This window comes from Poecile atricapillus, chromosome 1, assembly GCF_030490865.1.
Source record: "Poecile atricapillus isolate bPoeAtr1 chromosome 1, bPoeAtr1.hap1, whole genome shotgun sequence".
In the NCBI taxonomy this organism is placed as follows: domain Eukaryota; kingdom Metazoa; phylum Chordata; class Aves; order Passeriformes; family Paridae; genus Poecile; species Poecile atricapillus.
In genome coordinates, this window is record NC_081249.1 from 79,611,247 (window position 1) to 79,626,116 (window position 14,870).

At 38.1% G+C, this 14,870-nt stretch overlaps 1 protein-coding gene across 1 annotated transcript in view; it reads right to left on the reverse strand.

Annotated features, from left to right (window-relative positions):
- FAT3 (FAT atypical cadherin 3) overlaps positions 1 to 14,870 on the reverse strand; it is a 398,795-nt gene that overhangs the window by 88,738 nt on the left and 295,187 nt on the right. The window contains exon 9 of the mRNA XM_058828676.1: positions 8,783 to 8,922. Within this exon, the coding sequence (XP_058684659.1) occupies positions 8,783 to 8,922 (140 nt within the window). The remainder of the gene's footprint in view (positions 1 to 8,782; positions 8,923 to 14,870) is intronic.

A 14,870-nucleotide genomic window follows, 5' to 3' on the forward strand; every position in this document is an offset into this window, starting at 1 on the left:
CCCCATACAGATCAATATGTACCACCAAGGACAGCTGATCTCAGGGCACTGGTGGCACAGAAGGATTCTATTTTTTGTTGCATCCACACTCTCTCTTTCCCAGTGATGGCTGTCTTTATTGCCAGCTAATTCTCTTTCCCCTCCAACACCTATTTTCCTCCTTTCTGTTGCAGTTTATGAATGGCATAACACTGAAACTGTGAATGAACACCGTGCTCTTTGCCTTAAACTGTCTTTAAAACTTCAGTATTAATCTTAAGGAAACTTGGAGAGGGACAGAACAGTCCAGGGTGCTGCTCTTGCTGCCTATTACACCCATTTCAATGTATCACAAACTGACCCTGATAAATAATAAGAATCACTGTTTTCCAAGCTTTGCCTTTCACAAGTTACATTATGCATGTGTTGCTCTGATGACATTTTGTGGGTTTTGCCATTGGAGAAGTCACTCCCTGGGGGGAATGTGCTTTGCAGACTTTGTAAACCACAGATTGCTGTGGGCAGTGTGGCAGCAAAACCCTTGACAAACTATGTAATAGTGAAATCTGAAGAGTTGACTCTTTTTCAGCGCTAGAAACAAAAAGTATCTTTTCCAGAATATGCCTATGAAAGCACACATCTAATTTCACAGTAAGTAAAACAGAACAAACTTTTTATTCAAAGGCTTTAAAATAAGAAAAAGTCCAATTAATGACTTGGGAAAGGCCACACAAAGGACTCATTGGTCGGGGTAGGAGACCTGACCCATCACTCATGATTTCTTTGTTGCTTTGTTACTTGCCTCTTTTTTGAGCAAATATTTTATTATTTTGCTTGATCAAGCCCTGTTCACCCATACTTTCTTAACACAAGGAAAATACAGCTATACTTTTACTGCAATATTGCACAAACAGATGTTGGCCTCAGAGGGAAATGAAACTTTAGATTTCCATGATATGTGGAAGGCTTTGCAGAATACATTACCAGAAGGAACATGAACAGTTGTAAGAAGCAGTTGTAATGAACTAGCCTGGGAACTGTTCAAAAGACAGCTGAAATAAAATGCTCTGTAAGTTAAATGGCATAGGACCTGGATTCCATACAATTTAATTTTCACCAGATTATGGCATGCCAGAGTGAAGCAGGGTGAAGCTTATATTAAGTTATGTTTCAGTCTTGGACAGATAGCAATAAAATTGGGGGGTAATACACATTACTAGGCCTGTAATAATGATGAAGAGTTACTTAGGTTTTTATAGTTTTATTGTTGCTGTAATATATCAAAGCATGTTTCTGATCTGAGGAAAAAAATCCACCCAAATATATGTCTTAAAAATATGTGAAGAAACTAGTTTAACATATGAAAGAAAGCCTGAGGAAAAGATTAAAGTCTTGAACTCTAATCTAATGGGGCACAGAGCCAGTGCTGAACCGCTTTTTTTAGTGTAAGGGAGAGACAAGAGAAAAAAATAGGAGTTGGGGATAATCAGTGTTTAATACTTACAGGTATTTTCTTGAGCAGTTTCGATACTCTCAGTCCTAGACAGGTACCACTATAACATGACTGGATTATTTTACTGCTTCACTGTTAACACAGATAATTTATTTTTTCTTTTCATTCATGACCAAAAACTTTGTCATGTATCGTTTTAGACAGTCCAACAGAGAAGTATAAACTTTTCAAATGGGTTGAAAACACCAATAGTGTTTGACTCTGCTGGCAACAGTACAGTACAGCCTAACTTGAACAAGTAAGCTTCCATGTAAGGGGACAGGCTTGTATCCATGAATTTATTTTTTAAAATGGTGTGAGCAAGCTGAAGATGTTCTGGGAGACAAAAAAATAAATGTACAGAAGCACACCAAAGTGTCTTAGAAGTACTGCTACAGAAGTGACATGCTATTTTGTTTGCATGCTTTATGATCACCCCAGAGCAGCGATTCACTTCCTGTAATATCTAATGCATTTTGGGATCTCTGCAAACTGAGAAATCAGAAAAGGGAAAAAAGGTTTCTCCATCCCACTATGACTGTCCAAGCCATGGCTCCATGATTTTTGCCTTCACTAGACTGCACAAAGTGAACAGGGTGGAACTGGATCAGCATCAGAGACCAAGGGTAACCCATGAGACTATGGAAATTGCAGTATGGATTCAGAGAGCAGCATTTCTTCCCACTGAAAAAGGTGTAAGTTGTTGCCCTGACACATATACGGACATAATCATGTTTGGGGAGTGTGAGGCATGGAGGGGGTAAAGATAAAAAAATTGAGGCCCTCATTCACTGTGATTATCAAAGTTACAGGGAGCTAAGCACTTAAAATTGCTTTGATCATTGCCAAAAACCCCTTATTTTTCCTTCTTTTTCTTTTCTCTCTTTCACTTCACATCTACTGTAAGAGTGATCAAGTGCCTGTTTAAGTAGCAGGCATCTTCCTCCCTAGAGATGCCAGTATTTTAATGATTTGTCAAGTGATCTACATTGAAATACACATTATTTATTACATGCTTTGCACTTCAACAGCCACTTCCATCTGGAGATGGAAGGTGGTGGGTTAGAGATGCTAATGAATAAAGAAGTCATTATTGATTCACAATTTCTTCTATTTAAGCAGTTAAGAGTATTTCTAATTTTTGTCAGCTGTCCTTCAAAATCCCCGAGAGTCAAATGTAATTTTAACATTTCTCTCCTTTAATAGAGGGGGGTGTATTTTCCTTGCAACAAAAGAAAGTTAGGTTATATATGGGAATACTGATTATACAGAGCTCTGTTAAACCTATAAATGGAATTCTTTAATGTTCTTAAAAATTGAGCTATCTTGGGAGTTACTTGAAACAAAATCAGGTAAAAGAAAATGGAATTTTAGTCCCATTTTAAATAGGTATTAGTCCCATAGTTCTTACAACATTTCTCAGGAGAAAGTGACTATTATCCCCATATTTTGCCCAGGAAAAAAATGCCTTGCAGCAAGGCTACCAAAATCACAGGTGAAGGGCAGTGGTCAAGGTGGGGAAGGTGTTTTAAGTTTATTTTTGAGCCACAGCCTTTTTATTAGGTCACCTTAAAATGCCATCCTTCCTATGCAGATTTCCTGCTTCATCAGGATAACTCCTAGTAAGATGTTCCTTAAAAAGAAATAAAGGAAAATGTGACACTCGCATGAATACCAGGCTCATAGAAAACCTGATCCTACAAACATACATGAAATTGACTAAACTGAGTGCCACCAGATTGTTAATATGAGCAAAGTTTCTCAAATTCATTTTATGGCTGCCAACTTTAGGCATAATATCTTGGTACTGTTGAAAAATTTCCTGTTGACTTCAAAAGGGTGAGCATAAGGGTCCTTGAAGTCTTACACTTTAGCCAGCTGGTAGCACATCCTTCACTTCAAATCAAGTGTTACACTACTCAAGTGACTCAGAAACTCCCAGTGTCTGTGTAATTTAGTATTTTCTACGTATTTATTCCCAAATGGAAGATAGGGCAAGAACGAGCTGTGTGGCATAAATATCCTTCATTATTGCGTAGGTGCCCAGGCTGTTAAGCTATGACAATACCCACTGTGTAGGATCAAAGCCAGGCTTTAAAAGTTTCCCAACACATCTCCAAAAGGTGACGAATGGAAATGTTTACTGTTTGTTGGCTGCTAAGTAGGGATTTCTCTTTGCTGACGACTGTTCAAGATTACTGACTGAACTACTTTTCATTGACAAACATTAGCCAAAAGTCCTTTTCCACGCTCATAAAGCCAACATGCAGCAAACCAGTCTCTGCCTGGTTCTTCTTGAAAGCCCGTATCTTTTCCAGTGCATTGTGGGCTTCAGAAAGGCAGGCTTGCCTCCTTCTGCGTCCATTGTGTGGAGCCTAATTTATAGTCTGAACAAGCGCTTCATGATAAAAGATTTGCTTCTCCCTGCTCACTTCCTATTTCCCACAGTTAAAGCAAGTTTCAAATAAAGGAATCACGGGCCTCCAAGATTATAAATTAGGCAAAGTAACACTCAGAGCATTAGCAAAGACTTTGTACTCAAAATGGTAAGTGAAAGGCCTAGAGAAATACAATCAAATCAAAGCAGGACAAAACCTAATGCAGGAAGTCTTTCCAAAGCTGTTTTTAATGTTGCCCATAACAAATACCTTTGGTTTAGGCACAGACATACTGGAGTGAAAACTGGGTAAATGCCAGCAGCTGCTTTACAGACATTTGAAGCTAGAAGAATCTGCTTGGCTAATTGCTTGGTCTAGGCACCGTGTTGTAGTACAACCTATTAAGTGCCTGAATTATTTAAACTCAGGTTACACTTCTGTACAGGTTTTGAAATGTATTTTGATTCAATATTGCTTTCAACAGTGCTACCACATAGCTTTATTTTCTACTTCCTGACAAGTTCTTCTTTCCTCCAAACCCTAAGTTTAACATAAAAATTCAGTTTCCCTACCAACCTCAGTGGCCAGTTATTTATACTTTACTGTGTTCTTTGTGTTATGTTAAAATTGAAAGAAAAATCTTTGCTTCATAGGCAAGGCAGTGCTGAGATTACTGGATGTGACAGAAAAAAAAATCAAGGATTGGATTGGTTATAGGTAGGAGGAAATGTTCAACAGAGTAAAAGCGAAAAACTGATTTGAATCCCCATGTCTCTTTTTCTGCCCTAGAAGAATCCACAGCCCAGAATTGCTTCTGGCAGGCTCTAATGTCTTATCTACATTTTGGCCATGGTCCTCTATGAAGAGCTTTTCACCATTCATTTAAGGGAACCACCCTCACTCAGGGTGACTGATCAGCTCCTCTTAAGAAAATGTTGTAAAGAGAAGGTGATCTCTGAAAGGTGAGACAGAAACTCAGAGTTAACAGTCAATTCCCAGCACAAGAATAAATTAAATTCCAAACCCTTCTGCAAGAAGAGACAGAAAGGGGCAGTAAGTAACTTCTGTCTGCTCTTCCACTCTGGTGGGCTCCAGAAGAAGGTATTATAAGTGAACATGTATTGATCTGCAGAAACTTTTCTGAGGGAATTGCACATTACCCTCTGAGTGCCCACTCTACTGGCAAATAGTCAGGTGGTTTTGCAGTAAGTGAAACTGAGGTGCTTTTTGCCTCCTAGCTTGGAAGCAACAGCCTTCATGCTCTAGCACATCTTTTCTATAGCAATTACGATGACGAGAAAGAAGGAGAAGGTAGGAAAAGGAAGAAGAGTAAAACCATCTTTTGCACATAGTAACATCACTCCAGAGGCTGTTCTTAGAAAAATATAATTATCTACAAGGACAACATTCTCAATAAAATTGAAACATTATAATAACTTAAATGGTAGCTCAGTGATTCCCCCCAGTTCTCTATTTCTGTGGATATTTTAGCAAAACTCAAGAGTATGTGCTATAAATAAGTAAATAAATGCTATTCCACTCCTCTGTTGCGCCTGTAGGTAAAAGATCAGAGTTGTTCAGTAAAAAAAGAGGTTTGGGATAAACCTGACTCATGACCAGGAGAATTTCTAATATTTCAGAGTCAAATTTGTGGCAGGAGTAGGCATTTAGATGCCATTAAAATGAATCCTTCTGAGGAGAGACTTCTCTCTGCTCAAGCAAGGGCTCAAGACCCTTCTGCAGCCCAAGGGGAGTTGATGGCCATGGCAGGCAGCAGTCACTGCACATAGCTGCTGTCCCATCTCTCTCTCCAGCACACTGGACACAGAAGCCCCAATCCTTCTGCAAGGCCAGCAGTTTGCCTGGCAGCTGCAGGAGTTGTGTTTCGTGGGAATTTAGAGAAAAAGTATGCCCTCAGCCTTTAATAAATGACTGCTTGGCCTCAAGCAATGAGGGATAAAAGAAAGGGAAAAAGCAAAAATTCTCCCTGGCTAGATCAGGAGACTTAGCCATTCTAGAAGTTAATCACCATGACTGAAGTTTTATACCCACACTTCAAATATATAAATTTAACAAGTCAACATTTCTTCATATTCTCCCATCTCCATTCCTCCTCATCCCAACTGCTGCCTGGATGGTTTGGGCATAGATGGAAGGGCAGCATGGTGACTGGCAGTGGCTCAACAAGTCCTGGCACTTTGGTTCTCACTTTGGAGATTTTTTAAATTTTTTTTTATTATTTTCACAACAGTGAACCATTATTACAACAGATGTAACTTTTAAATCAAAATGATTTCCTTCCTTTCCCGGTACAGTAATGAACCATGTGCACAGTAAGGCATGAAGGAAGTGTTGGAGTTTAAGTCATGTGCAGGGACATTGCTGAAGAAATTTCACCAAGTCCATGCAAAGGATCATGTTACCCAAACAAAAATCTTTGGCATTTTTATGCTGTATTTTACCACCTCCAACTGTATAATAGACAAAAGGCCAGGAAGAGATAAAGGAAAACAGCTGGGCTGGAATAAAAAGCAAGTGTTCCATTGCACATGGTGATCATCAGCTGTTTCATAATAAACCATCATACTTTAAATTATTTCATTGTTATTCAAGGGGACGTATTTATAAAATTGCCTTCTACCCACTTTGTCTTCTACCATAACCTCCTGCAGCTACAGTTAAAAATCCAGGTGGTACTGTGTACATAGAACAAAATACTTAAAATGTTGTTTTATCAAAAATCAGAATAAGGCGACTGAGAGCTATCAGTAAATAGATCTATTCTATGACATTTTTAATTAACCCTATCAGTTTTACATTTTTTCATTGTTTTTCTAAAAGGAAATTAAGATCAGTAAGATAACCAAAGGCTCCAAAGTACAGCTAAAAATACAGTAGGGAAGTTTTGCAAAATGAAGAAATAAATAGAAAGGCCACAATTCTGGCACTTTTCAGATAAAAATCACTTTTGAAATCTATTGTGAAGACCAAAAGAAACACATACTCGGATGCCCTGGCCACAATGAAATAATTAAACAGTATCTACACAGAGAGAAGAAGGTAGGGGAAGGAAGGGTCTGTACCCACTATTAATACTGTACTATTGCAATCTGAAATTATCTTACATTCCTAAATGGGTCACATCGCTGTTAAAAAGAACGCTCAGGCTTCTTTTAGAATGCAACAGCTTTACTGAAATATGTTTTTACCATATGTTTTAATTAAAAATGTAGGGGTTTCATCCAACTAGGTTTTTGAGGACTGTTACATGGGTCAACTTATAAAATCAAAAACAGCAGAAACAATAAACGCAATGTCCATGAGAAATTACTTTAATCCAGCATGTTTGAAATTCCCTAAGCTTTTTAATATTTTTTTGGCTGAAGTGTTCGCAAGAAAGAAAAAAGGTCACATTAGGTATTCAACACCATCTGAAATGTGGACTAAGAGTGTAGCCAAGATTAAAAAACACAGCATAACAAAAAAAATAATAGTAAGAAGAAAAAAATTCAAATATTGAAGAAAATGCCTTATGGAAAGGGAACATAAAGAGGTCAGTCATTCTCCTTCATTTGTCTACCAGAAGACTGAGAGGTGATTTGAGTATTGTGAGTGCCTTCCTGGGGAGAAAATAGTAGTTTTTAAAGAGTTCCTTAATTGAGCAGAGAAAGGCATAACAGGGAACATGGGCCAGATATAATCAAGCTTAAAGTGAGGGATGTTTTTAGCAAAGATGCAATTAATTCTGAAACTAACAGGGAAAACAGTGGCTTTCCTTCCACCTAACTTACTATCAACTAATATTTTCTTACCAAGGGTGGATTGTTGGGAGGAAACATCAGACATTTTAGGGCTGGGTTATAAACAGAATATATAAACAGGAATTCAGACTGAGAAAACACTCAATGATTTACACAATTTCTTAGGAAAGCTGGTGTTGTGGCTCAGTGAATACAGATTTACATCCAAAGCATTTGAGCAAAAAGGCAAGGTACAACAGAAGCATCTGCATGTGCATGCATATATGTAAACAAAAATGTTCAGGCTTTCCTCCTGAATTATAAAAAGAAAATAACATCACAAACCTATTTTTTTTCCATTTACACTTGGGGAGTAACTCAGATGTAGAATTTCAGGCCCTAAGTAATCCACAGGCCACAACTCCACCTCATATCAAAGGATTTTGCTGTTTGAAGTCTCCCTGGTGCCACACCTGGACCTCAGAGTCCCTGTCCTCATGCCATGACCCAGTTCCAGACTGGTTCCCATGGAACAGATACCTAGGCTCTGCATCAGGGTCTCTCCTACAAAGACGTGTCAGAGCCAGCATTGCTCCAGCTGGTCACGTTTATCTGACCCAACTTTTAAGGCAACGAGCCTGATAAGCAAGCATGGTTTCAAAAAGCTTCAGTGGGGCTGCTTCATAGAAGACAGTGTAATCACAGGCAGTGACACTAAAGGAGGTAGTCTTTGAATTTTAAGTTTTGCCTCGGAACAATTTCTTCTCTGAACAATTGATCTTGTGTCCCACATTTGGGTCTTTGGAGGATGAGAGGTATAAACTCCATTTAACACAATCAATAGCAATATTCCCCAACACCATGGAGCACTATTGTATTTTGGACTATTATGGGGCGACACAATTGTCAAAATCTAGGCTTAGCTGCCTGTGATAGGGACTCCCTCAGCTGGAGGAAGGCAAATTACTTTCATGTGAGCAGGAAGAGAACAAAAGGAGAAATAATGCTTTGAAACATTCAACAGCCGATTCTTTATAGCCAGATGGAAAGGCTCTGAAAAATACCCCCTCCATTAGTTATTGGTGGTCTCAAAGGATGAGGTTTCACTTGAATGGAAAAATTAATAATTTTTATAGCATATACATTCCAGTAACAAATGAATAACTTGCCAAGAAAGGAATGTGATATTCTACCTGAGTTGTGGCAATGTTTGTTCCATCGGTGACCTCCACAGTCATATTATACATTGACCTCTGCTCTGCATCCAAGGGCTTTGCAATGACAATAGTGCCCACTCCCTTCTTCGCGTCGAAAGAACTATCGTAATTCCCTCCTAATTGTTGCACAAAAATACAATCAAATTAGCCATCTCTTGAAAATCTCAATTGCAAGTATTCCTAAAAATGAGCATATCTGTTTAGTGCCATCTTAATGGCCTCTCTTAGCGTACACAGTACGCCTAGTGATACTTCTTTGTTCATAACTCATTTATATTTCAAAGCAGAGTCTGTATATTGAAAAGCAGGTATCATTAAAATGTATTGCCAGAAAGAAAGAATAAAAAATCTAGCAGTACATTTAAGTAAACTATAGCTGAATCTGTAAAAAGAATCAAATGGCTATAAGCCCCTAAGATATGTGCCCTTGTAGTTTGAATAACAAACAAGAATAATCATCTTTTTGTATAGAAGTCATTTCAAAGGGTTTTATTCTACAAATCTTATTTTCAGGAAATTCTCACTGATACTTCTGGGTGCAAATACCATAATCTTAAGTTTTTACAAATTACAATTAAAATAAATTTAAAAAAAGCAAATAGAGATTTATTATGTTAATACCAGGGACAACGATAATTACTGGCAGCAAAGGTCAAATCCTGCCAGTCTTTTAGGAATTATTCAAATAGATCTGACAGGATACACAACCTAAATTCTTTTCAATGCACAAAAAATCCTCACAAAGCACTGTTCAAATACTAACAGCCCCTTCTCCTGACACACACTGAATGATGCAGCAGTGGGAAAACCCTCCTAAGTACTGAGTGAAAGAAAAGAAAAAAAAAATATTTTAAAAAGTGAAAGAAAGCTATAAATAATATAATCTCAAATATCATTTCAGACTGAAGGGTTACAAGACTTGTCAGCCACAGATATAGTTTATAAATTTGAACCACTCATTATTTTGGAAAGCAAAGCATACACTCCCTGCTGATAAGCTGTTTTCTTACTCACTCATCTATAAAGTGTAATTTATTATTAGTTGAGTCTGAGATTTTTGGAGGCTAGGGACAGGGTGAGGTGGGACACAACACTGCTGACAGACAAACTCTTAAGGTATATTCATAACACAGCAATTCAATGCCAACCCAGTTCTACAGAGACAAAAAGCCTTTCAAACCCCACTGGTTATGAGACTTGTGTAACAGGTGCTGAAACCTCTTGAGATGAGGTCCACAGGTAGAAAAATATCCATCCCATTAACTTAGCTCTGGTGAAATATATATAAAGAGAGATATATGTGAATGGCTGGTAGCATCACAAGATGGCTCTTGAAATTTTAGGGCTGGGGACTGGGTAGAGAAGAGTCTTCCATGCTCTCTCATCTGCATGGTTTGCTGACCAGGAACTGGCTTCATTCTCAGAAGCAGTCATGCATTTAGTGAGAGAAGAAGGTTTTGGCATTTGAAGAAGTTGAAGATTGGGAGATAACACAGCAAAATCACAGTCCCTGAATTCCATAATGTGAAGGAACCCTCACTTCTACCTCTTGCATGGGCTATTGCAAAGAAAGGGCAAGGTAGAAGAAGCATTGCTCTGTCCATCTTTGCCTTGAAAGACATTCCAGGATGGGTAAAAGAAAACGGGAGGAAAAAATAAGAATGCAGGTGACTGCTGCAGAGGAAAGGCAGAACTGGTGAACTTCTTCCCACTGAAATGATCCAAATGTAGTAATTTCAGATGTGCCATCAGATTTCCACATGCTGAATAGATGTATGTCCATATATACAGGTCTAACTCTAATAGATGAAATTGTGGTCTTCCAGGAAATCACTGCCACTGGATCTGCTGTCATTTATGGCAGATAGAAACACTGCTCATTCCTTACCTGCATTGTGCAATCTGTCCTTGATATTTAAGCAATAGCAAGGAATTTGGACATTGATTTTATCTTTGGTGCTCTTTTTTTAAATAAATTAAAAAAAAATAGTTTGCAAGAAAGTTTCTCTCCCCCAATTAATGTTTGAAATTGATTTACTTGAGAAAAATTGCACCATGAAAACCTCCTTTGAAGAAAAGAGCTTGAGATTCATGCAAGGAAATCTCAGCTGAAATGAAACTAGCCTTGGGACAGTAGGCACTTTCCAAAGAGAATGTTTCATACTGATAACCATGAAAACAAAGTGCAAGTCTATACTTTGAGATGCTTAATAACCATCTTAAATGAGCAATCAAAAATTATATGCTATCAACTGGCACACACTTCCAAAAAAACCTGCCTTTAAAACTTCCAAGAAGTAACAGGGAAGGATTAGCAATAAATGTTTTAAATGACCTTCTGCTGGCTTGGAGCTGGGTTTTCAGGGCACCACATGGTCTACTGCAAATAGACCAACTTCTTCAAGCCATTTCCATTAACTGAAGTATACTCTTCCGCTAAAAGAAGAACTGAATCCATCATGTGAATTTTTTATACATTATTCACATCTTCCAAAATGGTCTAGTGACAAACAAATTAATCTTGGTTGCCAGCCACCCCAGCCTACACCTGTAACTAACCAGGCAATGCAGTTCTTTTTACATAGAATCATTTTCTATTAAACAAGACAGAAATTGCATCAAACACTGAGGCAAATTGATCAGAGAACATCCTGCTGTGAGATTTGTGATTATAATATATTTTGGAGTGAAACCCTGAATTATTCATGATTCAGTCTTCTGCATTTTAAGAGACCATGGTCAGATGAAGAACCATGCAGATGGATGAACTTCTGGGAGTACTGCCTGAGATAAGGGGTTCTGCCTCTCATCTGCAGTTCTAGAGGCAATCTGAAAATGGTCTGTGCTGCTCCTTGGCTTTCATATATGCTCAAAACATTATATGAGGTCCTCATATGATAAATGCTTCTGAAGCTGCATTAAACACTGAAGAATTAATGAATTACATAAAAATGCTATCAAAGTTAAACATTAAGGGTCTTATAGATGTGTTAAGTCTATGCAAGGCCTACTAGAAGCATCCACCACAATCATCTTTGAAAGATGGGTGATGGAGTTGCACAAAAAGAGAGGTATCATTCTTATGTAAAAACAAACAGGAATCTTCTCTTTAAAACTTCTGCAGCTGGGAACTCCACATGAAACCACTTCCTTTTGAAGGTGCCCATGCAGAGGCTGGAGGGCTAAGGCCCTAAGAAGTGACAGCTGAGAAGGTGTTGGCTTCTGGGGTGATGGAGGCTGTTTTCAAAAGCCTGACACTGTGTCTGCACCAACCCTTTGGGAGTGAGTTTGCCTGCAGTGCCATAAGCTCCCACAGTATCAGTTTTAACAATTTTACTATTGTCCATTTAACAGTTTTTGTGATCACAATCTTCAGATGAAAGAGGGCTAAGGATGATGGCATTTTGTTCAGCTGCTCAGTTTTATTAACGTGAATTTTCATTACTTATTCCACTTTCCAGCATATGGCACATGCTTTCCTTTTTATTGTCTACTAAGCCCTGCATTCAGATACAAGATATGTAGAAGCTGTCTTTGCTAATGTGCTTGCAATTGCATTAGGAAAGAAATACTTCAAATGAAGGTAGTACATTGTGAGTTCCTCAGGCACTTTGGGAAAATCAGCGACAAAGAGAGCAAGATGATTGAACTGACAATCTGGCTAGACAAGTTGTCCTGAGAAAGCATTTTAATACTGAATAACCCTAGAGAGATGTGGATTAGCTGTTGTCTATGGTATCATTACAGCCTAAAATGTAATGCTGATACATCTTCAATACAGTTTAAAGACTTCCCTTAAAATAATCTGATTAGACTGAAGCACTTTGAATAAAATTTTATGAAAAGTCCACATCTACTTTAAATGCCATCTTTGGTTGTTGGAATGACAAAAATTCATCCAGAAAATACTTTTTCTCTCTAATGGATTGATAAGAGTCCCAAAGTCACCTAGCAGAGTTATGTCTACACTTTGGACACCTAAAGTTAAATGAGATGATTTTCACCCTTACTTTCTTGAGGTTGATTTTAATGCTTTTGCATAAGCTCAGGAAGCATCAAATTTTTAGATCTAGTAGATTTTAGAACTAGTAATTTTTTATGTCATCTAAAAGCATGTTATAGTTTATATAGGATTTTCCAATTCCAGCTGTTACAAGTACAGCCACAGAAACAGCCCCTGGTACAGAAGATCTTATTAGCTGGTCCTCACTACTACTTTCTAGAACAGCCTTTATTTTCAGTTTAACAGCTGGTATAGTAGAGTTAAGAAAGAGATCTCAGGAAAATGAACTGAGACACCTCTGAGCCAACAGACTTGAAGTTGTGTATTTGGTATAGAATTCATTTTCTATCTGAATCCAGACTGTTACCTTCGTTCTTAGCTTATTTCTTGGCTTCATAGTCACTGTGAACAATCTTTCGTCTGACAAAAGTCCTGTATACTTTGGAAAGAATTAATTTTCCTTTTTATAAAAAAGGTATCTAAAAAACCCCAACCCATTGAACCTTGTGAGGCTAACGAGAGAGATGCAATGGGCAGGCCGAGGAAAACTTGCATTCTCACAGGACGTAGGCTCTGCATCTCTGCCCCTTTCTAATTTCAGTGCTGGGGTTTTTAATTTTCAAGCATATTCTTCTTATATTGCATTTTGCTGAAAGCAGTTAATTTATTTGGTAGGGCTTTTCCTAGATGTGTTTCCTTTTTGGTAAAATGCTGAGCCTCCCCATGTTCCTATCAGTTGCTGATACACATTTTAAGATGGGGTCATGCTGCTGAGAAAAACAGTTTTTTCCTCTGAGAAGAAAACATGTCAGCAAATCTGGAGATTTTGTAGGCAAATGAATCCCATATGAGGTCTTTCTTCCATATTTTCCAGTGGGATGATCAAAAAGGCTGGAATTGAATACCATCTCAGAAATATGTGAAGACTTCAGAGAATCAGACTCGTTCAGCCTTAGATGCAAGGATGGATCACACTGAGCTCTGGAAGAGCCCCAGTTCAAACGTTGCTAAAACCTGGCAGGAGTGTTCCTTCACTGGTAGACAGCAAACAGCACACAATGTTCCATGTTCAAACTTAATAGAGCCACGATATATGGATATCCTCACACAAGTCTCATTTGGCCCACCATGCCACGATGGGCAAATGGAGAAAAGAAATATGGAAGATTATCTGATTTAGAGAAGAGTCCTCTAAACCACATTTTCTCGGTGCAGAGAAGACTCTTACTTGTCTTGTCCCAAAAAAAGCTGACAGTAGTGAACAGTGATGATAAACTGGGCCAATTGCTACATTTCTCACATTGGTCAGGGAAGAGAATCAGAGCAAAACACAGAAAACTAATTCACCCTAAAACTCAGAGGTGAGACTAAACTACTCTAGGATTTTCACAAAAAGAAGCAAAGCCGAAGTTTTCATTTCTTTTTCAAAGAATATGAAATAAACTTAATGACTGTCTCAAGAAATAGAAATTCAACTACAGACGATTTAAACCATAACATCATAAATATCAGTAAAATGACAGGCAAATATTTATTCTTTTATGTACTGTATCATGCTAAAAAGAAAGTAATGCAAACTCTGAATTTTAGACAGAACTACTGTAAAGAGAGTCAAAGCCTTGAGTTTGCTGCTAAGAAGCTGAAAGCAAGGGCATAAAAAGCAACTAAGAAATGAGGAAGGTATTTTAGGTAGTTCTCAGAGAAGATTATTCAAAGAAGGCTAGGGAGCTACATGCTTTTGACATTAATGAAAACTTGCAGCACTACTAATTAAATGGACAATTAACTAAAATTAATAGATATTAAAATTATTGGCATTTAAGCACGCTTGGTAAAAAGTTCTGATGTGCTTTCAAAGCTTGGCTGCTGTTATAAAGGCACAGGCTGGAGGAGGAAGCAAAGACAGAGAGAAGACTGTTTGGGGAACCAGAGAGATGCTGTGCAACATGCTACTTAAGCAAAAACTAGCACCATGCAGCTTAGCTCCAGTGTTCAAGTAGTCATCCCACCATCCCCATCATTAACAAAGGGAAAAACGGAAAGGGCTCAATTTACCTGGTA